This window comes from Haplochromis burtoni, unplaced genomic scaffold (assembly GCF_018398535.1).
Source record: "Haplochromis burtoni strain Fernald_Lab_line unplaced genomic scaffold, NCSU_Asbu1 Contig_6, whole genome shotgun sequence".
NCBI classification, from domain to species: Eukaryota; Metazoa; Chordata; class Actinopteri; order Cichliformes; family Cichlidae; genus Haplochromis; species Haplochromis burtoni.
The window spans coordinates 333,924-361,181 of record NW_024582367.1 but is presented as its reverse complement, the minus strand read 5'-3'; the positions used below and the strand labels follow the sequence as shown (position 1 = coordinate 361,181).

Sequence of the window (27,258 nt, the reverse complement as noted above, 5' to 3'; positions counted from 1 at the left end):
TTTAAATGGGAACAAATAAACATGAGCCTAAAAATACAATAAACAGAAAAGTGTAAACCTTGAACACTGGAGATGCAGGAAAACCCCAAAGAAGCTCAAATTCAAACATATAACCAAAAATGTCTAAACTCCAGAGCACAGTGAAACCCAGAGACCTGGTTTGCACCGACTAGCAGACATTTTTTCCCATCATTCTCCACTGCTGACTCAGTGTCTGTCCTCCACATGCCCAAGACAACATCCACACATCATTCTTTACTTTGGCATGAAGCAGCTCACAGGCCTAGTTTAAAACTGTCTCTGTGAAACTCAGACTAAGACGAGTCTTAGTTTGGAGCAAATAAATGAACCCATCTCAGATTACAGCAGACCTAAAGTCAGATAATCTCTTCCCCCCTTTTCCTTTTTTTTTTTTTTTTTTATATCATCAGGATGTACACCTCACCCCTGGCGTCGTTGCCCACCTCTCAATTTTAAATACATGTAGACATTGAGGGCTATCAGGAGGGGCTATGCGCTTACCTGCTGCTCTCTGGCAGGTAGCTCCATGCCCTCCTGGGTTTTAAATGCACCTTAGAACACACATGCATCAACACTACATATGAGTAGGCGGAGGAAGGTTTGGAGTCTTCTCACACCCCCGTTCTCTGCAGCCTGTTGGAGCAGGGGGGCTAGGAGGAGGAGTCAATTTTCCGATTCAAATCAATTTTAGCCAGAATCTCAGGTTAACGCTCACAAAACTATTTCAACAACCGCCAAACAGCTAAAAAAGTAAATGTGAGCAGGTAAACGGATTCTGCACAAAGATGCATCATTCACTCGATGGCATGTACACAGACACACCATCGAGGCTGAAATTCAAGTGTCACTCGCCAACCAAAATTCACTGAACCAGCAGCAAAAGAAGATCAAAACTACGCTTCACGTTTGATATACATAGTCATGAATTCCCTCTTACTTTTGCTGTTTTGCTTCTACCATGATACAAATCACAGCTCTTTCTCTCTCAGTGTACTTCAAGAACAGCTTCCCATCTAAAATCTTTGTTTTCTGCATTATTTGCTTACTTATTAAGCACCAGTCTACTGTTGTGTACAATGCTGCCAGGCGGTAAGGGTTTTTTTTTTAAGGACCTCCGACATGACAGTCTAATTTCTGCTGTTCAGTACTGAAGACATTTAAACTTTTGCTAAATTGCAAAACACTGTGTCTCTAATTAAACCTCTGTAACTTTGCTCTGCTTCAGTTCAGCAGCATCAGGTAATGTAGTTGTTGTTGATTCATGGTTTTCTTCAGTTTTTGATCCACTGCAGAATATTTTTAAGGTTATCTGCTATAAAAAGCCAGGCCAGGAAAATCTCCTTTGTGTTTTTCTGTTTCATCGTCAGTTACTTTGACACAAAGGCATCTGCTCTGAAGCTTACACCTCTGATGAAGTCTCACAAGCGTCAGTACTGATAAATGATCAGAATTATAATATTTCTGACACTCTGACTCAAAATTGAAGTGAATCGAATCGAGGATTGTAGAAATCATCGATACCCAGCTCCAATTGTATATATGTGACTTAAGACTTAAGCAGTGTATTAACTTAACTGTTCACAAGAATATTGATTTTATACCTGAAGTCTCTGATTTAAGCAGGCAGGTAGTGCTCAATTGGTTGATTTTATATGAAAGAAGGATGAGATAACATGTCAAACACCACCTTTTCACCTAAGCCTGGGCTAACGAAGAAGCTCAATGTTATGATATCAGTTACTTTTACATATCTACACCCCGCCACCTCCAAACAGGAGTTTTGGTTTTCTCGAGCCAGCTAACCAGCCCCTCATAAAGAACTCTCCTCGGTGTGAACTTTCATGTGTTTCTTAAGAAGTACGCTTTGGTTAAATTTCCGTTCACACTTATTGCAACCAAATGGTTTCTCTCCAGTGTGGATTCTCATATGTGTTTTGACGTTACACTGATGTCTAAATTTTTTACCACAAACATCACAACCGAATGGTTTCTCTCCTGTGTGAATTATTCCATGTTTACTAAGCGACTTCTTTTCATTAAATGTTTTACCACAAATATCACAGTGGAACGGTCTCTCTCCTGAGTGGACTATCATATGCCTCTTAAGCCCACATTGAGCTCTGTAGGTTTTGCCACAAAGCTGACAGCCAAACGGTTTCTCTCCTGTGTGGCACTTCATGTGTTGCCTGAGATCATCCTTTACATTAAATCTTTTATCACAAAGATCGCAATTAAATGATTTCTCTCCTTTGTGGCGTCTGGTGTGTCTTTTGAGACTGCACTGTTGTTTAAATCTTCTACCACAAATGTCACAACTAAAAGGCTTCTCTCCTGTGTGAACTCTCATGTGTCTTTTAAGATTAAAGCGATGTCTGAATCTGTGTCCACAGTCATTGCAGACGTATCGTTTCTCTGCTTTGCCTATGCTTGTCTTTGAATCTGCTTTCTGCTTCACCCTGGAGCATTTCTTATTAAGCAGATGGCTGGAAGGTGTTCTTCCTGAATGACTTGTCACGTGACTCTGAAGAGACTGCTTGGAGAGAAAGTCTTTACCGCACTCTGAGCAGCTGAAGGATGTTTTAGCAGGATTTGAATCCGACTCCTTCCGATTACTGTCTCTGTCTTTAGTTTTAGGTCGACAATTGGACAAAGGTTCCTGCCATTCATCATCATCATCAGTAGCATCATCATCACTGTTGTTACCATCAACACTGACTTCTGCCTCAAAAGCAGCTGAAGCTTGTTTGTCAGTATTAGGCTCTGAATCTCTGCGTGGATCTGAGTTTGTGGTCGTTTCTGGTGCTCCACCTGTTTCTGTTTTTATGTGATTAGCTGAGCTGCTGATTGGAGGCTCATCCTCTTCCTCTTTTTTAACTTCAACTTTAACCTCTTTTTTAAAACTTTGGCTTTGATGCAGCTCTGACAACTGAGGTTTCAAATCATCATCATCACCATCTTCACTCTTCACAGGAACGCCAGTGATGAGGAGCCCATTAGATGGCTTTTCCTCCTGAGTGCTCCAGGTTTCCTCCTGCTCTTCCTTTATGTGGAGGTTTGGGTATTGCCTCTCCAGAGTTTGGATCCATTCAGGTGAAACTTCTTCTTTTTTAATAACCAACAGCTGTGGGATATCTGCAGGAAACAATGAAACATGTAGATAAATTGTGTGATGTTTATATGAATTCTACATCAGCACAGAGCTGTCCCATTATCTAAAAAGAAAAAGCCAAATTAAGAAATATTAACATATTTTAAAATATGGAGAAAAGAGCCTTGTAATGCATTTACGGTGGTCCTACAGAAAAACGTGTTTATAGGCCTGATGTCACAGTTGTTGAAGGAAATACAGAAGTAGCACAGCATCTCTTTAATGATCAGTCCAGAATGCTCAGAATGAAAAACATTAAATATGATTCATCAAAGTCAGGTGAGGCGTGCCCGACATGTTCTCTCAGGTGGAGACGCTGGAGTAGGCCCAGGACACGCTGGAAAGATTACATCTCTCGGCTCGCTTTGGAATGTCTTGGCGTTCCCAAGAATACAGTAGATGCATGGATAGGTATCAGACTGGCACTCAATATCACCAAATTTCCAAAGAAAAGGTGTTTGTGTGGTCTTGGAAAGGCTGGATTCTTGCAGCCCTAACTTATTGCGATTGTGTAGTTCTTCCTGTTATGTTTCATGTAAATGGGTTAGTGAGCTTCTCGCTATGATAGAAATTCAAGCTAGGCTATCAAAGAGCGATATCGTTGTTGTACTTTTGATACCAAGTGTGTGAATTCCTGATTTGTTATATATGAAAAAACAATTGTCCCCTAACCTTATTGTGCAACCTTTGGCAAAAGCATCTTAGTCAGATTTGAGCCTGGACTTTGACCAGACCACTGCAGAGGCTCTGTTTTGTTTTTGTGAGGCATTCGGAGATGGACGTACAATACTGATGTGTTTTGGATCACTGCTCAAGTGCTCTTGAGCTTGAGTTTTATGCTAGATGTAAGGGAACTTGATTTAACAGGCAATAATCAGGCCTCAGTGTGGCCACTGAAATTGAACTCAGCTTTCAAAAAAATGTGATTAATCAGTTAATTCATGATTTTTTACACTTTTCACACAGGGCCAGGTAGGTTTGGATATTTTTTCCCTTGTTTTTGTACATGTAAATGTGACAAATATACAAAAAAATAAAATAAAATAAGGGGCAAATGCTTTTTCCATAGCATACACTATGACAATGTAATTTGAGTGCATTTTATTTTGTTTTCTAACACTGTACAGTTTGCAGAGACGCCATTTACCATATGTAGACTGGGGTGTACCTGAGAAGGAATCCAGTAGAATCTTTGTGTCACCTCTCAAAGAACTGAAGTAATGATTGTGGAAAATTATATCATGAAATATCACATTTTACAGTTACCATGGACTGACATGTGCTAAACTTGAACATTAATCAATTTTTAAAAATTTAATTAAATTAAAAATGACAGAAACATATTAAGGATTTTCTGAAATTACAGTTCAAAAATAATATAACAATGTGGTAATTTAAACACAATAGACTGATTATTTGCTGGCTGTGCCTTTATTTTGTTTTTAATATATAGCAGTATTATATGGCAGTAACTGTGGATAAATGTGTGGACAACTTCAAATCCACTTCTCTTGCATATTTCCACAACCATATCCATAATCACATACTGTGTATGCTATCGTTGTATATAGTGTATTATCTTACTTATTTTATATTTGTTCGTATTTTATTTGTATTTTTGGTATTTTCCTTCTGCTATCTGTACCTGAGATGAGGTAACACAAAGATTTCCCCGCCGTGGGATCAATAAAGTCTTATCTCATCTTATCTTATCTTATCTTAATTTTGTGTGACCTTTTCTTCAGACAGCATTAAAATGTTTGATATTTTATTATGATGTGTAAAATTATTAATTATAATGTATTATATGTGTCCAAACCTGTACTGGTCTAAAGTAAAGTTATTTTTGTAAATAATATAAAAATGACTGCTTTCATTGTGTTTCTGCATCAGCAGCACCGTAATGTCGACAATAGAGGAGCAAGAAAATTTGACTTCGCCGATGAGGGTAATCGTTTGCCATAACGCGATGCAGCGATTAACAGCAATGAAATCTGATTATTCTTACCAGAGGTTTGGTTTACATTCTCGTCCTGCTCCGGCTGGACTCCGAGGGTTTTAATATCAGGTTTTTCTTCTAAATCCAGACTTTCTCCGCCCTGCTCCCGATAATAATCCACCTCCTTCATGCTGTCTTCATTTGTCTCGTCTCCAGAATAAACTGCAGGTTCGTATGAGAGAAGCTGGGCCTCGGCAGAACCGAACACCGCACAAACACATGCCGATTACATTCTTCTCCACGTGACTGTATTATCAGAGCCGGACACAAACAGAGCGCACGTTCTCATAAATTAGCACAGGCATCCGCACGGACACCTTTGATACCGAAACTTGTCCTGAAGCGAGGTTCTTTAAAAACCACTGTCACGTGACCAGTGACGTTTCACGTCATCAGCCCTTCACTGCGACTTTCTTCGGTTTGAAGCTTCTGTTAATAAACACTGTTTATTAAACAGTCCCAGAAATAGCTGATAAATCAAACGTAATCTTTTTTAAACACTGTTATAAGACTAGACAAGACTAAGAAAAGAAAAAAATAAGACGTTTGGGACCCCATCGTCAGCTGCGAAGCTGCAGCAGGTGTGTTTTTAAGTGAAACTTGTCTAAATCTGTTAGATACGTTTAAACTGGAAAGTGTTTGCGGAGTATTGTTGGTGTGTGGGTCTGCATATGTCGTGTCTTTTTAGTAAGTAAGTAAGTAAGTAACCTTTATTTATTAAGTGCTTTTCACAGACAGGCAATCACAAAGCGCTGTACACAAATATTAAAATATTAAAATAAACAATAAAATCAATAGACATTATATACAATGTAAAAGATCAAATGTAAATAATGTAAAAAAAATATATAAAATATGTAGATCAACAAAAGGCTTGTTTGAACAGAAGAGTTTTTAACTGTTTTTTAAAAGAATCCACAGAGTCAAGCAAACGTAATTGTAGTGGTAAACTGTTCCACAGCCTTGGTGCAACAGCTCTGTCCCCTTTTGTCTTCAGTCGTGTACGGGGAACAACTAAGAGACGCTGAGTCTGTGAGCGGAGATGACGAGCAGCAGTGTATTTTAAAAGAAGCTTGGATAAGTAATCTGGAGCCATTTAGTGCTCTGTATGTTAAAACAAGAATTTTAAAGCGAATTCTAAACTCTATTGGGAGCCAATGTAAAGAATATAAGATGGGAGTGATGTGAACACGCTTGGTAGAGCGAGTTAGTAGTCTTGCTGCTGCGTTTTGTATTGTCTGGAGGCGAGAGAGAGATGATTTATCCAAGCTAGTAAACAGGGAATTACAGTAATCTAAGCGTGATGACATAAATGCATGAATGAGTTTTTCCAGTTCAGCTGAGGAAACCATATGTCGCAGTTTAGAGCTGTTTCTTAAATGATAGAAACAGGAACGAGACAAAGATTTTACATGAGAGTCAAGGCCCAGAGAAGAGTCAAATATTACTCCAAGATTTCGAATATTTGACTTGACAGATGGACAGAAAGAGGCAAGAACCTGACTGATTTTAGAATGTAGCTCAGGAGGAGCTATGATCATGGTCTCGGTCTTGTTAGTATTTAGAACAAGGTGCTTGAAAGCCAATTTACCATTTTATTACCAGCTATTTAATTCAGAGACGACACTGAAGACTCAACAACTTGCTAACTGAAGTTAACAACAAAAAATTAATTTCAGTGTATGACAATGATGTATTTATTAATTAGGAACTTTTATTGATGACCTGAGACTGAAACAGTAAGCCGCGTCAATGTTTAAGTTGTATTGCCTTCAGTTATCCACCAGATGTCGCTGTTATTAGTGACTTTTTTTAAAACTCCGCTTTAAACCACTGAAAACATAAAAAAAAATAATAATAATAAAGTAACAAAAATATGAAAAGGAAAAACATGCAGTGCATGATCTTCACACCACAGGAAATGAATCTTTTCTTGCCGGGATGGCTTCATTTTATTTATATATGGATTGTCTGCAGGCTGTGCAAAACGCTGCAGCTATTCACACGTGACACCATTGCTACCTCAGGTACACTGGTTTCCTTCCCATTTTAAGATCCTGGTCATTTAGAGCCTTGCATGGACTGGCACCAGTCTACATTTCTGATCTGCTACAGCCCTATGTCCCTGGCAGGTCCCAGAGGTCATCCGATCAGGGCTTACTTGCTATAAAAAAAGACTAAGATGAGAACTAAGGGTGATAAAGATTTTGCCACTGTGGCCCCTAGGTTGTGGAACTCTCTCTCCCAAACCTTAAGAACTGTGGACTCAGTAGTTGTTTTAAAAAACAACTCAAAACTCACCTTTTTAAAACTGCTTTTGATTAATTTTTGCCTGTTTTATATTGTCTGTTTTACCATTTATTATCTAAAATCTTATGTGCAGTACTTTGTGACTCTGTCTAGAAAGGTGCTATATAAATAAAATTTTATTTTTTTATTTATATACAGTTGAAGAAAGTGACACCAGCTTTAGGTTCATACATGCAGTTGTAATGTTGTAATCATAAAATTTGTACTCCAAATACATTTTCCAAACTACACCTTCTATAATTATTCATAGTTGGACCACTGCTCTACATCAGAACAAACATCAGAAGCAGTAATGAGCTCACTGATTGTTCCATGCAAAAGTTTTATGGCAATTTTCATTTTAATGGAGAGAAACAGTATATCATCTAGAAAAATCCAGAAAAAAACAAAAACACATTACATAAAATCTGTAAACTTGCCTGGATTCTGGATCCCACGATTGGAATCTGTGTCAGCAAATCAACACATTACTGATACTTCTGATCGCACCTTAAGCACAGCTATTTAAATAATTAATTTCTGCCATTACAACCTCTGGTCTGACCCAGGGCAGTGGAAAGTATTATAGCATTAAAATATTAAAATACAAACTTATTTAGATATGACAAAACAAAGCTGGTATTTTTTTAATAGGAAGGCAGAAAAAATATCTCACATTTCTTCTTTAAACATTATAAAAACCTTTTACAAAAACATATTTCTTTCTCCAAATCAGGGAAAACTGATCGTTTGTTTTCCTGCATGTCGCTTACCAACACAAACCACACAGTTAAAGACACTTTGTGCAGTTTTTCTTATATGTGGACTTTCATGTGCTTCTTCAGATTTTCCTGTCGTGAAAATTTTTTATGTTTTGTGTAATTTTTTTTAACTTTGTTTGTTCGTATGTATTTGTTTGGAGTACAAAACGCTGCAGAAAGTACAGTAAGTAACATAAAATCACCCTCCTTTGAACCTACAAATAAAAAAACTAAAAGTAACTGCGACATAAAACAGCAAAAACTAAGCAGAATATAAATTATCTGATTACTGACTACTCAGTCCATCACATCTCCTTTAAATGCTTAATTACTGCCCTGCCCCTTTAAACACTGTACAAAAGCTTTAAAAGCCAGAAATTCCACATTTTCATGCCATAAGGTTAAAGAGTTTAGGGTTTGAGCTACTTTTCATCATCATAGAGCAGACAGTAGTTTTATCCATCCCACATGTTAAAACAATGCTTCATATTTTATGATAGTGATTTTTTTAAATGAAAAATGTTAGTTATTGTTAAGAATTCAGAAAGCAGAATAAAATTAAGATAACGTTGTGCACTTACAAGGAGGGCTCAAACATGCTGTAGTGAGCCTCTATCTCTGAAAATGTTCTCAGGAAGATTTTGTATCCCACCTTTCAGCATATTTAATACTAAAGAGGATCTGACTCGGGGGGGCTCAGGTGGGAGGCAGTCACTGACGGGAGAAAAAGAAAGAATAATAAAAGTGGAACCCTTGTTTCCAGCTCAGTTTCTTTGTTTCGACCGTGGTCGCTCCGCTGTGGGATCGCTGGGGGCGCTAATGTGTGCAACACCCGGTGTTTGAGTTGCGGGATGGAGTTTCGCTGACACACACACACACACACATATACAAAAGCGTTACGGAATATTTGTTTTGACCCTGTCTGTCCACTAACAAAGCCAAATCTACCGGGCGCACCTACCCGAGCAGAATGGCCGATAATATTGTAAGTACAGCGGCGGGTGGGCTCCGGCTAACGTTAGCTAGCCTGTTAGCCGGACTCCTGAGTGATGAGGCAGCAGAATTAGCTTGGCTAGCATTAGCAAGCTAACATGAGCTAAGAGTGACCAGGGCCTGTTTAGCTAGCCGGCTAATATGATAGCTAGTAGGCTAGCTGACGACATCCGAATGAAAAGAGTCATTGTTGGCTAACGGGAGAGCGACAATAACGGCCGGCTTAAAATGACTGGCATATTCTTTCAGCTTTTTAGCATGACAGTAACACGAATAGCTCGGTAACGATGGGAGCTGTGATGTTGCACATTCACCACGAAAGTGATATTTAGTTAGTCTGTGAATGAGCCAGTACACACTGACAGCTTTCCAGAGTAGTTCAATGTCAACATCGTCATGTTGCAGCTAAAAACCAGAGATTGATGAGCTAACGTTAACCCGACTTTTCTTTCTGCACTGTCACGGTTGTCATAATACCCCGACACTGACACCGGAGGGGGGCAGAAAGGGGGGGAGCTGCGTCCTGGTTTTGACTGACAGGTGTTTGAAATGCTACAATGGATTCGGGCTTGTACTGTAACGGCTGAATTGTGGGTTTATTTCTGTCCCTCCTTTAGATCATCAGGGTGCAGTCCCCAGAAGGGATGAAAAAAATTCCTTCTACAAAGAGGGAGACAGCTGCTGCTTTTTTAAAGAAGGTAATGTGGTAAATATAACAGCACTCAAGCATCTTGTTTTCTTCTGTGCTCTAAGGGCTGGTTTCCAGCCTCAGGATTTATCAGTTTGGCCTGGCACTCCAGTATAAGGGGGTCAGTTCAGGCTTTAAATGAAGGTGGTGGCTGACTTCTGAACAATGCAGGATTTTAATTAGTCATGGCTGCTGTCTTCTTCCCTAAGCCCCATTCTGCCTTTTTATAAGGATCCCTGCTGACAAACCCACTGAATAGCTAAGAAAACAGTTTAGTTAAAGACTTGTAAACACATTATAGTTTTAATTCAGCTGTAGATAGTATGCTTTATTTGATGTTTGCATAAGATAATGAAAAATGATCTGTGAATAGTTGTCCAGCAGTTACAAACACAATAACATCTAAGCCGGGGCCATCATATTCTGTTCTGCTTATGACCTCTTTGGGTTTCCGAAGGCATGGGAGAAGATGAGGGAGAGTGAGCTCAAAACAGTTGTCCTCAGGTTTTTCAGATGTAAAGGAGGGGAAACAGGTATTTTCTGTAGCTTGTGTTTCCATAAACTGCCAGGCACCAGCACTCCTTCACCTCAAGGCTTTGTCAGCTCATCCTTATTATTTATTTTCCTGGAAGTAGTAACACCGTGTCCTCATGCAGTTGAAAAGTCACAAAATTCAGAGTACCATCCTAATCTGCACGCCCTCCCTCACTTCATCTCCAGTTCACAAAGATTACCCATGTTTGCTGCCTTCAGGGTACAGTGGTGCCACATTGTTTTAAATTGCTATGCATTGTAAAATTAAGTAAGAATAATAGACATAAAATAAAATGGTCACAGTTTTCTGGCTGGAAGAATGAAAGGCTATCTGAAAGCCACTGTATAGTTGCAAAAAGACTTTGATCCAATAGAAATCTGGGAAAAAAGCAACTTTTTGTTTTGACCTTTTGGTGACACCATGTTTCAAAAGGGGAGATTATCAGCTCTCTCAGTGGTTATTAGACCCATCACATGCAGTTACTTGTGGCCAAAACAGCAGGAATGTTATTCTTGATGCTTCAAAACAGGTCTTTTTAAACCAAAGGGCTATGATATACTAGTCATGTTAATACTGTCAATCATAAGGATGTACTGATATATGAACCAAATATAGTCATTAGCTGATATTGGCATATCAGCAAGTACGATGGCATTTATCCACATCAGTAGCTGATATTTATCTGTTGTGTCACATCGGTCATGTGCTGGCAAAAAAGCAAAGAATTTCCCACTCTCTGCTTTCCTCCACACTAGAACTGGATCCAAGCCTTCTGTACGTTATTTCCACAGTACACTGAAAACCTGTGGAGGCCTCTTATTTTTTCCACAAAGAAAACTGATTAGAAAATGTTTTATCTTTCAATCAGTACAGGAGTGTTATGTGTTGTGTGTGGGCTTTGTTTTGTTTTTTTTCCTCCTCTTGTGCCTGTACATGCATGAAGCTGTGTAGGAAGTAACAGAGCAGGTCGGTCCTCCACTGCTCCTGTGCGTTTTTGTGGATTGTGTTTGATGTTTTAGAGTCCAGGCATTGCTTCACATCACAGAAGGCACAGATAAAAGCAGATAATCTATTTTTTTATAGGACTTGAATTTTACTGAAGGCCTGTTAATAATTTAATCCACTTCCCCAAATCTAGTGCATAAAATACAGGAAATTCCTGTATCCATTTACAGCTGTCTGGTAATGTTGAACCCAACATTTGCACCAGTGGTGAATCACTGCTGAGCTGGACTCACATCAGATTTGGACAACTCCTAATCTGATGTCAGTCCAACTCTGCAGGACTGTGAACGCCCTTTGGTGTTTCAAGAAGTTTGGCTGACACAAACAGGCTTCAGAGATGTGAATTTGAAGACCTGCAAACATGAACTGTAAGTTAAAACTTTAAATCTAAAGACCTTCTTTACCAAAAAGGACAGAAGCCGGTGAAATGACAATAAAAAATGAAGTGATCTGCTTGATTGGTAAAATATCAGGTATTCAGGTGACAAGAGTCAGCAAAGCAAAAATAGGAAGTTTTAGCAAATTGACAACAAACGTGGTAAAATACAGTGTGAGGTAAGAATAAGGCACCGTAAGACTTATAGTAAAGCTGACAAATGGTATTACTCCCAAGTTATACAAGTCTCACTTACCAAAGGACTTAAGAGCCACTTTCCCCTCTGTTTCTGGGTAAATTTTCTCTGTTATGCTTCAGTTTTACACATGAGGATGGGAAATAATTACATTTGCATTTTAATCACTGTCTATGAAAAGCCTAAAATAGAAGCATATAACGCAGACAGAGCACTGCAGCAGCACCTCATCAAAATGCATTTGTTAAGGCAGGACTGTGTAGCTTGCAATTCAATGGAAAGTTTTCACTCCACAATGAAATGCAGCTATGAGCCAGACAGAAAAGAGAGGAGCTGAAAACAATGTCTGATTGTGTACTTTTCCCATAGTGATGAGATCTTACGCTGTTCTTTTGGTGTGTCATGAGAAAAGTGATCCCCAGACAACCTCTATGCTTCTCACTGCTCTTCTGTTCTCTGCTAGTTTTATTAGTGTGGACTTTAAAGACGTCATCAACTGGTTTAGATGTTAGAGGAGGGAATGTTCTGCTGAGCATTCTTTCTCCTGAGAAAATAGCTTTTAGGTGGTTGTTGAATGAAGTACTTTTCAGACTAGAGCTGGGCGATATATCGAGTTTTTAAAACATATCGATATATTTTTATACGAGATATAAGATGTGACAATATCCTTTATATCGATATAGTCTATGTTACGTTATAATTATAGTTGTGGAGCCGCAAGTTTGCCTCTCTTTCGTCCACTTTTGTCTCTACGCAACGTTACTCCGCCTCTCCTTCACTGAAGACAACTCCCCCTCCTCCCCCATCGCTTCACGTGCAGGCAGCGACAAGACGGACACGGCAAATCTCCGTTAACGAGTTACTGCGCATCGCCCCATGCGTGGGGCTGGACGGCATCAACGTGTTAACGAGCTAAACATGCTAACGAGCTAACCGCGCTAACCCTAAAATCCTTTCATTCTCTCAAAAGTTGATAGCGCGCCTTATGTATGAATTCTGGTTGTGCTTGATGGCCGCGAACCGATTTTATGTGGTACACGGCGCTCAGCAATCTGTCAAAAATGTTTGAGTACGACTTTGCTAAGCTACGGAGCTGCACCGCTTGATCGATTGTCGGCGCATTACGGCTACCGAGGAGCTTCGCGGAGTGATACGTACTGTGCATCAACGTAATATTACCGTATTGTGTGTGTATAAGGACCATACATGGCACCTGTAAGAGACGTGGTTATGAAGCGGATTTCAAACTCCAGGCTATCAGTCACACAGTAAAACTTGGGAACAGAGCAGCTGTGAAATCTGTCTGTCTTTGTTATTACGCTCAGTGTCTTTTAGTTTACATTTTGACTGCACAATTGTGAGCTCTTTGTTTAGCACAAAAACAACCTTGTTTTCTTTTATTTATGGAGCATTATTATTTAATGAATGCTCATAATTTAATTTTGAGTAATTTTTCATGTACATCTGTGCTGTATGTTAATAAAAGTGCCAGTGTGACATCTGGGACACAGCTTTGACTAAGAACTCTCTTTTTGTTCTTACTTTATGGCTTAAAAAAATATCGAGATATATATCTTATATCGCCATCCAGCTAAAAAATATCGAGATATGAATTTTGGGTCATATCGCCCAGCCCTATTTCAGACATAGGTGTAGAGTTCTGGAGTGCACCGGATCAATGCCACTTTCTTCCTCAAAGTGAGGAAATATTGGTGTTTAGCAAAATTCTAGTGAAATCCAGTTATCAGTTCAGTATATTTCATGTAAGAGAGCCATTAAAGACTAATCAGATTTGAAGTCAGTATTTTTCTCCTCTGTCTGTAACTAGTAAACGTAACAAGGTGCAAAATATGCAGCGCAACATAAGTAAAACAGTGTTTATAGAATGACACAGAATACCAAAAATAACTTGGTTTTTTTTTCACAAAACCCAATATGTAAGTTTTTGGGGTTTTTTTTTTTTTTACCATCAGTACAGGTTAGAGTCAACTATTTGGATTTGTGGAAGTTTCCTTTGGTTCTGTCTAAAGCCTCTTTATCAGATCTTAAAATGCATGTATGTGGAAAAAAGGCCCACACAGGGAAATGATCAGCATCCCGCTGAGTGTATTACAGTTACATGATGTGATGTAAAAGTGCTACGAGGGAGACCCTCCTGTTGGATCCGCTCAGAGTGCCAACCATAAAGAGGTGTTCCTCCAGGCTGACGCTCTTTGCTAATCTGCTTTGAGTGATTGGTATCTTTTCAAGAGCAAACTGTCTTTACACAAGAACCAGCACATGTGATAAGAATTCACTCCCGGCAGCACAAGGCTTTGACGTTGATGCTTAATGATGAATTTAAAGTGTCTTGATGGCTACCAATGTTTTTGTTCCAGGCTATATGAAATGTGTGTCGTATCGATATTCTTGTCAAAATCCGGTATCTGCTTCTCCCACAGGTGGCCAAAGAATTTGGGTTCAACTCTAATGGGTTTTCGATTTATCTGAACCGCAACAAAACCGGAGAGCTCGTATCCCAGAACAAAACCCTCAGCCTTCTCAAGATCAAGTAAGTAGAAACAAACAGACTTTAACCTTTAATTAGAGTCTGAATTTCACTCTTGCCTCTCCGGGGAGTGTTGGTTTCCAGAAATATCTTCTTTGTCGACCTCCACAGCTTTAATCATCTTATTCTTCTCTCTCGTGTTTTGTAGGCATGGGGACATGTTGTTTTTGTTCCCTTCAGAATCCTCCACCTCCTCCGGGGAGGTTATGGACACGGCCACCCCTCACACATCTTCGTCACTACCATCCGTCTCGTCCTCTTCTTCGTCCTCCATGATCCCCCGGTCCTTTTCAGCGCCCCAGGTCCAGGAAGATGAGATCGATCAGTATCTGGCCAAGCAAGATGGCAAGATCTACAGAAACAGAGATCCGCAGCTGTAAGGAAGAGGACCAGCTGCACACATCTGACCTCAGTGCAGATGTTGGATACCTAATCATTCTTTTCTTGTTCCAGATGTCGCCATGGTGCCCTTGGGAAGTGTGTGCACTGTGTACCGCTAGAGGTAAGATATTTCATTCCTGTGCTTTGTTTCTTAAATGATGAATGTTAGGGCTATAAAGCATGTTTCTTCTGATTCCAGCCTTTTGACGAAGACTACCTGAATCACCTCGACCCACCAGTGAAGCACATGTCATTCCACGCATACCTTCGCAAGCTGACGGGTGGCGCTGATAAGTGAGGAGCTGTTTTTAATTTTCCAGTTTGGTTGCTCATAATGTCAGACTCTGACACTGTTCTGATCTCCTGCAGGGGGAAGTTTGCTGCTCTGGAGAACATCAGCTGTAAGATAAAGTCAGGCTGCGAGGGTCACCCTCCCTGGCCGGAAGGCATCTGCACCAAGTGCCAGCCGAGTGCCATCACATTGAACAGACAGGTATGTCACGGTAACAAGTGTTGGGAGAAATATTTGTTTACTTCTTTTATCAGCAAAATACTTGAATACTTACCGAAAATACTTGAAGCGAACCTTCCTGTCCTGGGAGTACTCCATATTTCACCATATGAAAGATGGAATGAGCTCCAGAACCCTGAAGTGGTTTAGAAAATGAATGGATTGGATTACTCTGCAGCTGTTTTACTGAAAATGTGCCTATTTGCTTAATACTGCACACATTTGTAATGTTTTCTGTCCCTGTTAATAATTTAGATCACAGTAAAAGTTTCAGGCGCATTAAATGGCAGGTGTACATTACAGTTAGCTTCAGTACAAAGTGCTGAGCAACACTGGGAATTTAATCCCCAAGTATATTTTAGCATGCAGACTCCTCCTGAGCGGCTGCTTCCACATCTTCAAAGAAACTTGATCCATGTCTAAAAAAACCAAACAACTGTCCTGAGTATCACACCGTGTATGTGAATGTAGTTTTTCTTTTCCCCCCCCAGAAATACAGACATGTAGACAACATCATGTTTGAGAACCACACCATTGCTGACCGCTTCTTGGACTTCTGGAGGAAGACGGGCAGTCAGAGGATGGGCTACTTGTACGGCAGATACACGGAGCACACAGACATCCCCCTGGGCATCAGAGCGGAAGTGGCTGCCATCTACGAACCCCCACAGGTGGGACATTCTCACTGAGCGTATTACCGCCTGATTCTGCTCTGCAAGTGAGATTGTGTCTTAGTTTATTTGCTCAATAAGGTTAAAGTCCTCACTGAGCATTAACTGCATTTAAAACTATGCTGTTTTTCTTGGCTGTGTTTCAGAATGCCACCCAGAACAGCCTGGAACTGTTGGATGATCCCAAAGCTGCAGCCGTGGACGAGATTGCTGCCAAACTGGGCATGTGCAAGGTTGGGTTTGATTTCCCCTCAGTGCTCTGTTTGACCTCACATTGCTTTCATGTTTGCATACAGGCAGAACTATATGCATGCACATATATACAAAAAATAGATGCCTCTACAGTCAGACCTTAATCCAGTGAATGGATTCCAACTCCACCACTTAGGCTGCAGCTGGCAGACGTCCTTGTTCTGCTTTGCAGCTTTACTGTGCTCAGTACTAGTTCTCCTGGTAGAGTGGCCTTCCAGCTACTAAAGGGACTACTGTCAGTGTCGAGTTGGAGTCTGTCAGAGAGCTCAAGACACCTAAATGACCCTGATTAGCCTGTTGCTGCAAGTGGGGCATGGATGACCAGCTAGAAAAATCTGACATGAAACTTAAGAGTGTACTCAAAACAGGCAGTACATAACATGCCTGACCACAATTGTCCCCCAGAAGTCGAGTTAGTTTGGCGTGATCTCTATCCCCACCCACCCTCTTGACTCCAGCACTTCTTCAGTTAAAGCTGCAGATTTTCTATGAAAATCTCTTTAATTAAATAACATCTGTAAGGCCTGTCAGAGGTCAGCCTAAGATTAAAAACATGACAATAAAATAATGAATGGATTATTTTTAATGACAGTTTCAAAAATACCTTTCTCTGCACTGTTTTTAGCTCATATTGGGCTATTTTTGTAATCGTGGTGGTAAGTTAATAGAAAGCTTTCTATGGAGCTTGGTTTCAGTCTGATATCTCAGAGGGCACAGCACAGGCAGGCGTATGTCCAATCAGGTGTAGCTCGGTGTTTGGAGCTGTCAGTCATCTGTCACCACTGTTTAGTGGCTCACACATCATGTGTTTGGTACTGTGAAGCACGGTGACCTTCACGTGTAAAACGGGAACAGCGATGGGGAGACGCATGCTGTTGCTGTAATGATGTGTTAGTGTGGTGGGAGAAAATCATGCAGGGATATTTGGAGTATTGAGAAATACAAATTTATTTTGAAAGGTTGAAGAAGCACAAAAATATTTTTAAACTTCAAGACTCGGGCGTATGCAGTGATGTTAATCCTTGCATGTGTATGCGTTTTTTGCGTATCACCTGGTGTCTTGTGGGTTTTGTTTATCTAAGGGCTGTTTTTGTTCCATTTAGATAAAAAGATGAAACTTTGAGAATTGAGTTTAACTTATAATTTTGTTACATCATGTAAAATCGCTGAATATTCGAGCAGATAATCTTATGAGTGGACAAAAGTTGGTAATTATTTAAGTGTTTGCTTGTTCTGCAGGTGGGGTGGATCTTCACGGACCTGCTGTCTGAGGATACGAGGATAGGCACCGTCCGCTACTCGAGAAACAGCGTGAGGATCCATCTGACTCAAAGATGATCTGTTAGTCTTAATTGTGGTGTTTTCCTCTGTGTATCCTTAATGTCCTTACTTGTGTTAGGACTCGTATTACCTGAGCGCGGAGGAGTGCATCACAGCGGGATACTTCCAGAATGAACATTCAAACCCCTGCAGACTTTCTCGAGACGGACACTTTGGATCCAAATTTGTGACTGTGGTCGCGACAGGTTGGTACTGGTTTTTTTTTTGTTTTTTTTTTCTTGTGAGTGGCTTATGAATGAGAAACAGGGGAACATTTTCTTCATTACTTTATCAATGCAGGCATGGTTACTTGATCATAAACCACAAAAAAGCATCTCTTCCCAAAATGTCCTTTTGGCTTTTCCAATGGGAACACAGTGGCATCAAATCCTCACGTCACACCCTAAGTTGTCGTTAACATGGAAAATTATGTAGTGAAAAGCAGAAGGGGGTCGATGTCCTCTTATCTGCTGAAGTTATAAACATACTGGACAATTACGCAGGTAGATAACCTTTTTTTTTTTTTTTTTTTTTTTTTTTTTTTTGTCATATAAATCTACCACACCTGTAGAAAAATATTTCAGGTAAAGGTGGGCACACAGCAACTCATGCAACTGGATTTTTATTTCGTATTTGTATGTTTTTCAAATAGCAGAGCCATTTATTTTTGAGCTGTTTCCGGGAGAAGTCGTAAAGTTTAATCATTTCTTTTTGTTTGTATCTGCTGTCGGTTATAGACCTTAGAAAAACATTCAGTATCTGCAGGTCACACTTCAGCAGGCTTAAAAAAAAGTGATTTGGTGCAACTCTGGGTGTAGTTAAGTTTGTGGTTCAATCACAGATTACCTCAAGCCTAGAAAACTGCTTGACAATTTATTTGGGTCAGTCTAATACAGGGTGTCCAACTCCAGACCTCGAGGGTCGGTGTCCTGCAGGGTTTAGATGTGTCCTTGATCCAACACAGCTGATTTAAATGGCTAAATGACCTCCTCCATGTGTCTTGAAGTTCTCCAGAGGTCTGATAATGAACTAATCATGTGATTCAGGTGTGTTGACCCAGGGTGAGATCTAAAACCTGCAGGACACCGGCCCTTGAGGCCTGGAGTTCCCCACCCCCTGATCTAAACAGACTTAAATCATTCATTAATCTGCACATCCCAGAATGCAACACTCAGCATGTTGTAGCCTCTCCTTTCATATATCCATAGAACTCTTACAATCTTAAAGAAAACTGGTTTACGTGTTCAGTTTACAGCTTTACTGTAAGGTCTGTCAAGTGTTAAACTACGACTTAAAACATGTGCGTCCATTTGAAGCCAGTGGAGCCAGACGTTGTGCGGGATCAGGGATGAATGTTTTCACTGCCTTTTGTATTTGTTCCAAGAAAACACCCAGCAGTGACCTCAACACTTTTATTTGCATGAGTGAGGCCCCGGCAGCCAAAGCTGATGTCATGGCTACGCATCTCGCAGCAAGCAGGGGCGAAGTCCATCTGTTTTACTGTTTGTAAATCACTTGCATGTGTAATGCTAAACAGACTTTACACACTCAGTGTTATACACTAATACACACTATAGTGTTATTGCAGTGTGCATGATTTCTCTGTTGATATTTTTAACTTCTCATCAGGTTGTCCTTGCTTATTAAGATTGACTTTATTCTGGCTTTGTCAAAGATTACATTTTGTGGTAAACTGGATGAATAGAAAGCTATTTAAGGAGAACTTAAACAGCTCAAAATCACTTTGTTTAGTTCAGCTTGAGCTGCTAAGGTGACTAAAAAATAGAGCATTCAGTTAGCAACATCTACTGAGAAAGGGTGAAACGCTTAAGGTTCTCAGGGGAACCTGTGGATTATTGATGGTTGGCTTATCTCAGGATCCCTGATCACCTGATCCACTTTATACAGCACATCACATGTCACTGCTGTCTTTGGTTGTCTTGATAGTCTTGTGGTTGTTGCACAGCTCTCCTAACGTGGGCCTTTGTTAGTGACTGGCAGTTGCCTTTGCAAGACTAGTTTTAAAATCATCACCATCCCTAATTTATTTGCAATGGAAATAATATTTTTGTTTTTCAGCGAGTGGTTATTATTTATTTATTATTATTTATTTATATTTCTCTGTACTGTTTTATGTGCAGGTGGTCCAGATAACCAGGTGCACTTTGAAGGATATCAGGTGTCCAATCAGTGCATGGCTCTGGTGAGAGACGAGTGCCTACTGCCCTGCAAAGACGCTCCCGAGCTGGGCTACGCTAAAGAGTCGAGCCCTGAGCAGTACGTACCAGACGTCTTCTATAAGGTGAGATGCCGTATAAAAAAGCTCTGATGTGATGAAGTGTGCATGTTTAAGAAAAACATAAATATTAGGTACTTATTTTAGGGTTAGATGTTACTTATCAGCTCATCCAGATGTTGAGATTGATTTGTCTGATTTTCACATCCAACAGGACAAAGACAAATTTGGAAATGATGTCACGTTTCTAGCTCGACCTCTTCCCGTGGAGTATCTTATTATAGATGTGAGTATTTTTAATAATACTTTTTGTTACTTTAGTGCAGCAAACTATATTCTGACACTAAATTTCCGGAAAACTTGTATAGAGAAATATTATTTTCTTCGCAGATAACCACAACTTTTCCAAAGGACCCCCAATATACCTTTTCTTCTTCGCAACGCTTTCCCATTGAAAACCGGGATATTCTTGGAGAGACACAGGTAAGTACTGTCAGCATGAGCTTGTATTTCCCTCATCCGATTCAACAAGGTATAAAAAGGCCATCAAAGTATTTGGTTTAAGGGGAGGATTGATGGTCCCAGTTTGGGAAATGGGTGTTTGGAAATTTAACTGATTTCTCATCCCCTTCGTCTTTGTACTATTTTCACGCTAATGCATAAAGACAGTCGCTCGTCCGTCCGTAGTGTGGCTATCTTCTACAGATAGCAGAGACACTGAAGAATCCATCACAAATCTGGCATTCCAGACAACCCACAGTGGAGGTTGTGGGCAAGCAGGGAACAACAAAATCCAATAGCTGAAAACACTCTTCATCTCGCGTGTTGTGGTAAAATCACAGAGTGTTTAGAAAGGAACTCTCAGACAGTGAATTTAAAAATAGCAGCCATGCTGGAAACTGTGTGGACATGCCTGAGTGACTGACTGTGAAGGTGTGGTTTAATAATTCATCTTGTTTTTCTTGTTTGTTTGCAGGATTTTCACAGTTTAGCCACATACCTGTCCCAGTGCACCTCCACATCATTCCTGAACATCGTGTCAGACTTTCATCTTCTCCTCTTCCTCGTCACCAATGAAGTCATGCCTCTGAGAGTAAGTTCAAAGCCTTGACGCTTTCAGGTTTTCATTTGTTTCCCATTTGTAATGCAGACGATGGGTTGGACCGCATTCTTCTCCAGTCTGGAAGTAGTTACTCCTCCAAGGATGTTTTCACTCAGACCTTTCTGCTCATTTTCAAACCGGCCCATCACGACGGTCACAAACATTGTTTTTCTGTAATGAACCGCTTGATCAGATTTGGATGTCCTACATAAAGCACAGACTTGCCAAACGTAAACTCTCTGGTGTACTGTTTTTGCTTTTAACTCCTCAGCATCTTGAATGATTTTCAGCGGATAGATGAAAGCTTGTGTTTGTATTTGCAGGACAGCATCGGGCTGCTACTTGAAGCAGTGAAGACTTCTAATGAGGATCTGGCACAGACCTGGAAGAAGTCTGAGCAGTGGGCCACCATCGAGCAGCTGTGCAGTAAGTCAGGTTTTTATATGAACCACAGATTTAAATTCTGTTTTTGAGGGCCTGTAAACTTGGTGTCTTGATGGTACATTTCATAAGGTTCTCATCTGCACATAACCATAAATATATAGCAACATAACCAGCTGCCTCCCCGGTGAGTCTTTTCCTGCAGATAGACTCCACCGTGTTGAACTGCAGCTCATTATTAAGCTTACATGCTCTTTCTAAAGAGCGCCTCAAATAAACCATGACTGCACAAAAAATGTTCGATCACACGTGTGTTTGATATGGTTGGTATTAATTATTACTAATAAATATGAATAATTTACTATGGTTAAGAAACGAATGTGTCTCTGGACTGACTTTGAACTGCAGCAGGAGGAAAGAAGCTGCAGACATTTCTATAAAGTGGAAAATCACTCAGATGGTGTGTGCTGCTGATTTGAGCTCATTAGTAAGCAGATTATTGGGGATTATTTAACTCAGCAGACCACAGAAATAAACTCTGCCTGCTTGTGACCTCTCCACCGTTACCACCTGTAATTTTCCAGGTTTTCACCAGTGTATTACAAGCTGTGTCTAAGGGGACACCCTGTTAATACTAAGTTAGCTTGTAACTCCTTATCTTGGTGTTCTTGTTAATTGTTTTAACATCTATAGACAAGACTTAGGTTTCAGTTTAAAAACAGGGAGTAAAGAACCAAACAGATGTTATATCCGGATACTGTTTCAGCTGTTCAGCTGACTCACTTATATCCACTTATTACTGAAAGAATCCTGAATGGAAGTCTGTAGGAGAAGAAACCGCAAAGATGGTGGTAGCTTTTTCAACCTTATTTCAAGTGACAAGTTAATTATAAGATGCTTTAAGAGTGAGAGGACAGATGTGTTTCTAGGAGGATGTTGACTGTGTGTTACTCTGCCTTTGTGCAGGAAATGTGAAATACATCTAAACATCTGTAGAAAGTTTTATTTTAATACTAGTTTAAATAGACTGCTGGCGCCACCATGAGCATGATCGGATTAACCAATCAGCCCCTGAAAATCACCCTGAAAGAAGTCCCTGCAGAGTAGCTTCCTGTAGTGGGAACGCTCATAAAGGTGTAGGTCCACTCAGCTGTTGATCAGAGAAAAGATGGCGGCATATCTTCCCAGAGAGGCTGCTGCATAAAACCACTTCTACTCTTCACTGTGGTAATATCCTGTTTTTCCTCTGCTGTCCTTCCAGGTACAGTGGGTGGGCAGCCCTCCAGCTCTCTGGATTACGGGGCCATGGGCGGCCCCTCGGTTCCTGCCTCCTCCTCCGCCATGTGGTCCTGCCTCCACTGTACCTTCATGAACCAGCCCGGCACTGAGCACTGTGAAATGTGCAGCCTGCCCCGCAGTTAAAACCCTTCGCCCTCGGCCCTGCTTCCACACCCTTCACCGATCGAGCTCAGTCACTTCACCAGGACCAGCTGCGAGACTCTGACGGCGTCAGCGATCTTTTCTTTTCTCGCCTCGCGTCGAAGCCTCTGCCCTTCCCATCTCACAGGCTGCTGTGACGTGCAGAGGGATTTGCTCGTTTACATCAATTTCACTGAGTCAAAATAAAGTTGAATCAGAGGGTTTTTTTTGGTTTGTATCCCTTCACACTGTTGCTTTTCTGAGAGGCAGAATACATTTTAGATAAAGCACTCTGTGGCTGAGACCCCTTTCACTCAAATAATCCCGCCGCCCTCCTCGGCTCAAACATCCTGCTGTGACTCAGGACAACAGCGAAGACTCGAGTGTTTGGATTTTTTCTCACACCAGTGCCCCGCTCACTGTCACAATGTCTTCTGGAAAATCTTGCTGTGTATAAATACATTTAAGAGTTGATACTGTTAATTTAATTAAGCATTTTTCTTTTTTGGTTTTTTATCAGATTGTAGCGTATACTTTAACATTTTGAATCTTCAGAGTGGGCTCGGCTCCGTCAGGTTTTCATAGGTCTCTTTGATGAGCCCCTTAAAGTACAATCATCAGTCAAAGCTCAGACCTGGAAACGCTGCGAGCTGCAGAGTAATCCCGCTTAAATAGAGTTTCTATTTTCAGTATTAAATTTGAAAAGACGCCCTCCTCTGATCGAACACGTTGGTGATGATCGCCCTTTTTTTTTGAATGAGCCTAAAGTTGTTTTTTTGTGTTGCTGGTTTTTTGTAGCGTTTGAATTTGGTGGTTTGAACTCGAGCAGGCACAATATGTAGCTTCTTATTTTATCAGCTGTATGTTCTGTGTCTCTGTTAAACTACATCCCCAGGACAACCACCCGCCTTCATCGTTCTCTTCACCGACTCGCAGAGTATCATCCGTGAGGTGCTTTAGAAACAACCGGTGCTCGCCACTTTCACCTCCCTGCCTGCCAGCCAGGGCAGAACTGATGTTCCTCCACTGATGGTCCCCTGCAGGTTTTCTTTTCTTCTTAATCACTCTGTGTGCGAGGGGTCGCAGGTGAACACGGGGGGGGGAACACCCAATTTAAACCTGCAAACTAGATGGCACCACCTCCCAAAATCCACGTTAAACCCAGAGTCTGTTCATCCAATTTACAGCAAATTACTTTGCAGTATCATAGCAGGAAAAGCTTTGGGTGTATTAGTGATTTTTGAAATCAGTCCACCTGTATTTTACCTGCTTACACCGGCAGAGATGTCGGCTGTAAAAGAGGATCTGTGGAAGTAAAGGGAAGTTTGTGGTGCTCGGAAAATTCCCAGTACCTGTTAAAAATACCCTTAAAAGTCTGAACATCGCTGATTTATGACGATAGTTTTCAATTTTATTTCTGCATCAAATATTGGGACCAAGACATAGCATCATAAGAAAAAAGCCCTCCTTTGTTCTGGTGAACATGCGGTGCTCAAATCTTCTCTAACATCTAAGCAAAAAAACAAAACCAACTGATGTTTTTTGTTAATAGTGTTGTTTAAAGGGAATTTTGGGGAGTTTGACACATGTGGCCAACGTTAGCTTTCACGACTTTGCATTTTTTTAGTACTTCTGGAAGTTTTGACCTGTTTAATGCATTAAAAAGGGACACAAACACCATAAAGCTGCACAGTAGTTAATGTACACCATCTTCAGGCTGTACATAAAAGATGGACCTAGCCACAATATTTAAGTCCCAGCTGAGGGTCTCCTCTGCTGCAACATTTGCATCTGGAAACTGAAAGGGACTTGTGTAATCTGTTTGTGACTCTAATAACAAACAAAATTTCCTAAATGAGCATCACGTGTTCAAGAAGACCTCAAACAATCAGCAGAAAACTGCTTAATCGGGTTTTAGATCCACGGAGCTTCTATATATATGGAAGTCTTTCTGAGTCGCCCCCTGCTGGCCATTACAGAGAATGCAGGTTTAAGGCAGCGCTTCTATGGCCATAAGCTCCGTCCATCTTTTGTTGCCACCTTATAGGTTTAGTTTGGGTGTTTCTTTTTTCCCCACCCCAACACTTTTTTTTTGCCCCAACAATGGTCCACATTAATGAAATCAGTAATCAGTACTGTAGAGTTGAACTGCAGCTTTTGAAAATAGGGCTCTCCAGGTCAGAGGACGAGTCGTGGGCGCCAGATTCCTGCTATTTATGAGACGTGTGCTTCTTTGTAAGACGGTAATTCCATTGATGGAGTGAGGATATATTTTTAGTTGTAGATTGAGTTCTTTTCTTTTTGCCCGGTGGTATCATTATCGCCCCTCCTGAGCGTGATTTCTCTGATGTCATGCTGACAGACAGCGGTGACCTTTTCCTTTTGTATTGACCCGGGGGCCGTTTGCTGAGCAAGCATGCTCTTGGACTTGCAGCCGTTCCTCACTTTCCACAGAGCTAACTGAGGACCCTGAAAGTTGTATGGTGTTGACCTGGATTTGAAACAATAAAAAAGGAGTTGATGGAAAAATGCTGTCTTTGCTTTGTTGGTCTGCCTGGTTCAACATAAATCGATCTCTGGAGGATGAATCTATGCTTCATTTTTTTCAGTGGCACCAGGTTTATCCAGAGCCTTTCAGGCATCTTTTTCCTCTGCAACATTTTCCACGTACACCTCAGTGATCCTGATGTGCTCCCAGGCCAGATGACAGGTTTTCTCCAAGTATTACATCCTGATCAGATGCTGAACCACCTCAGCTGCCTCCTGAGATGAAGAAACGGTGACACCATACATTTTCAGAGAAAAATAATTTAAAATTCATTTGTGACATCGTTCTTTCAGAGCTCATGGTCATATGTGAGGGTTAGAGCATCAGTCTACTGGTAAATGGAAAGCTTTACCTTCTAGCTCGGGCCTTTGCAACTTCTGCATGACTGGTGACTGCTGGAAAACCGTCAGTGAAGCCAGGCAGGAGAACCTCGCTGGGAGCCCCTCCTGAAGGCAGACCTGGGAAGATAGCCATGTCTTGCTCTATGGCGCTCGTGAAGAATTAACATGAGTCTGCTGGCCTGTGGACAACAGCCTTTATAATTTAGTCTTACATTTGTTTTGTAGACGTTATTTTATAACTAGGTATCAACTGGTTTATTATTTCCACACATTAAAACATATTTATGTCACCATGAAGGCATCTCAGTGAATTCCCATGATATGAAGTGGTATGTTTACATGCAGATAAAATGCTAATAAAGTGACTGTTTAATTGCCACGATTAGACCCTGTGGAGGCGATCCGGGTCTGGCTGGTCTCCTGTGAGCTCACATGGACAGCAGATGAAGAGCAGGAATTTTTAAGCTGACCTTAAAACATCAAAGAGCTCTGCTGAAGCTCTCAAAGGACTGAGATCATATTCCAGCTTTTACATTTTTACATATGCTGTTTTGTTTCCCTCCTCTCAACATTTTCTGCCTCATTAAATATTGTTTCTAAGCTTGAGGTTATGTAACCCTCTTCTGTTATTTTGACCCCTCAAACTTAAGAGTTAACAGAGATAGAAAGCAGGTTTCCCTCCACTGTGAAATCCTGATATATGATGCTCCGGCTGATGGGAGTGAGGACTGAAGACCCTCCCTCTGCTTCAGATTAAAAAGCATCAGTTTTATCCAGATCTCTTTGTTTTACCTCTGACTGCCAGAACAGGTGGGTTTCCTACACGTTAACTACTTCGACTGTTGTTTTCCTTCATGGCCTCACACTCGGTGACTGAGAGCTCTCAGGGGTTCATTTGTGTGTTGGGCTTTTTTTCATCAGGATGAGAATCGCTGGAGCTCTGATCGTGTTGTCTGCAGCTCTGTGCATCGCTCAGAGACAGAAAACAAGCTGGAGACCGGAGTGGGATTACAGGAATGAAGGCAAGTTTAACAGCTCAGTGTTATCAGCTCGGCGTTACAGGGAGCTTTTTGAGAGGAAAACTCTACTGCTGATTATATTTATATTTTCCATAGAATGTTAAGCATAACCTGATCACACTTTGGAGCACAAATAACCATTAAAATATAGAATATTAGTATTTAAATGAAACTGAATTCAGATATTTATAGTTAAGCATCTGAAAATGTTTAGTTTCAAGTAAACTCTTTTTACATACAAATCTGGTAGTAGGGTTACCATAATTTATGCATTTAGCCAAAAAGATTTGTTTCCTGTCTTTTTTAAAAGTCATTCTTTCAGCAGAGCTTTAGCTCATTTTACTTTTTTGTTTGTTTTTGTTTTTTTAATCTGACTAAATAAATTTCAAATAAATAAATACATTTCTTATAAAACCCAAATGCTTAGAATAAATGTTACCAGAAGTGTTTTCAAATAATTATTCTTAGTTTTCTTCATTTAATGTTTGTCCTGGTAATACTGAGTGAATGTTAACAGA

The 27,258-nt window shown here is 40.5% G+C and overlaps 2 protein-coding genes across 2 annotated transcripts; one reads left to right on the top strand and one right to left on the bottom strand.

Annotated features, from left to right (window-relative positions):
* Positions 1–1,389: 1,389 nt before the first annotated feature.
* On the bottom strand, positions 1,390–5,525 carry LOC121811752 (zinc finger protein OZF-like). Its single transcript, XM_014336253.2, has 2 exons — positions 5,178–5,525; positions 1,390–3,153 (listed from the first exon to the last, which is right to left on the bottom strand). Exons 1-2 carry the CDS (start codon positions 5,296–5,298, stop codon positions 1,832–1,834), a joined length of 1,443 nt encoding a protein of 480 aa, XP_014191739.1. The 5' UTR covers positions 5,299–5,525; the 3' UTR covers positions 1,390–1,831.
* A 3,479-nt stretch (positions 5,526–9,004) lies between these two features.
* On the top strand, positions 9,005–25,338 carry nploc4 (NPL4 homolog, ubiquitin recognition factor). Its single transcript, XM_005913837.3, has 17 exons — positions 9,005–9,203; positions 9,829–9,909; positions 14,453–14,562; positions 14,708–14,935; positions 15,013–15,061; positions 15,140–15,234; positions 15,310–15,433; positions 15,943–16,122; positions 16,269–16,355; positions 17,614–17,685; positions 17,774–17,900; positions 19,836–19,996; positions 20,145–20,216; positions 20,321–20,413; positions 20,907–21,023; positions 21,356–21,458; positions 22,675–25,338. The coding sequence occupies exons 1-17, from the start codon at positions 9,189–9,191 to the stop codon at positions 22,833–22,835; spliced, it is 1,875 nt and encodes a 624-aa protein (XP_005913899.1). The 5' UTR covers positions 9,005–9,188; the 3' UTR covers positions 22,836–25,338.
* Positions 25,339–27,258: the final 1,920 nt, after the last annotated feature.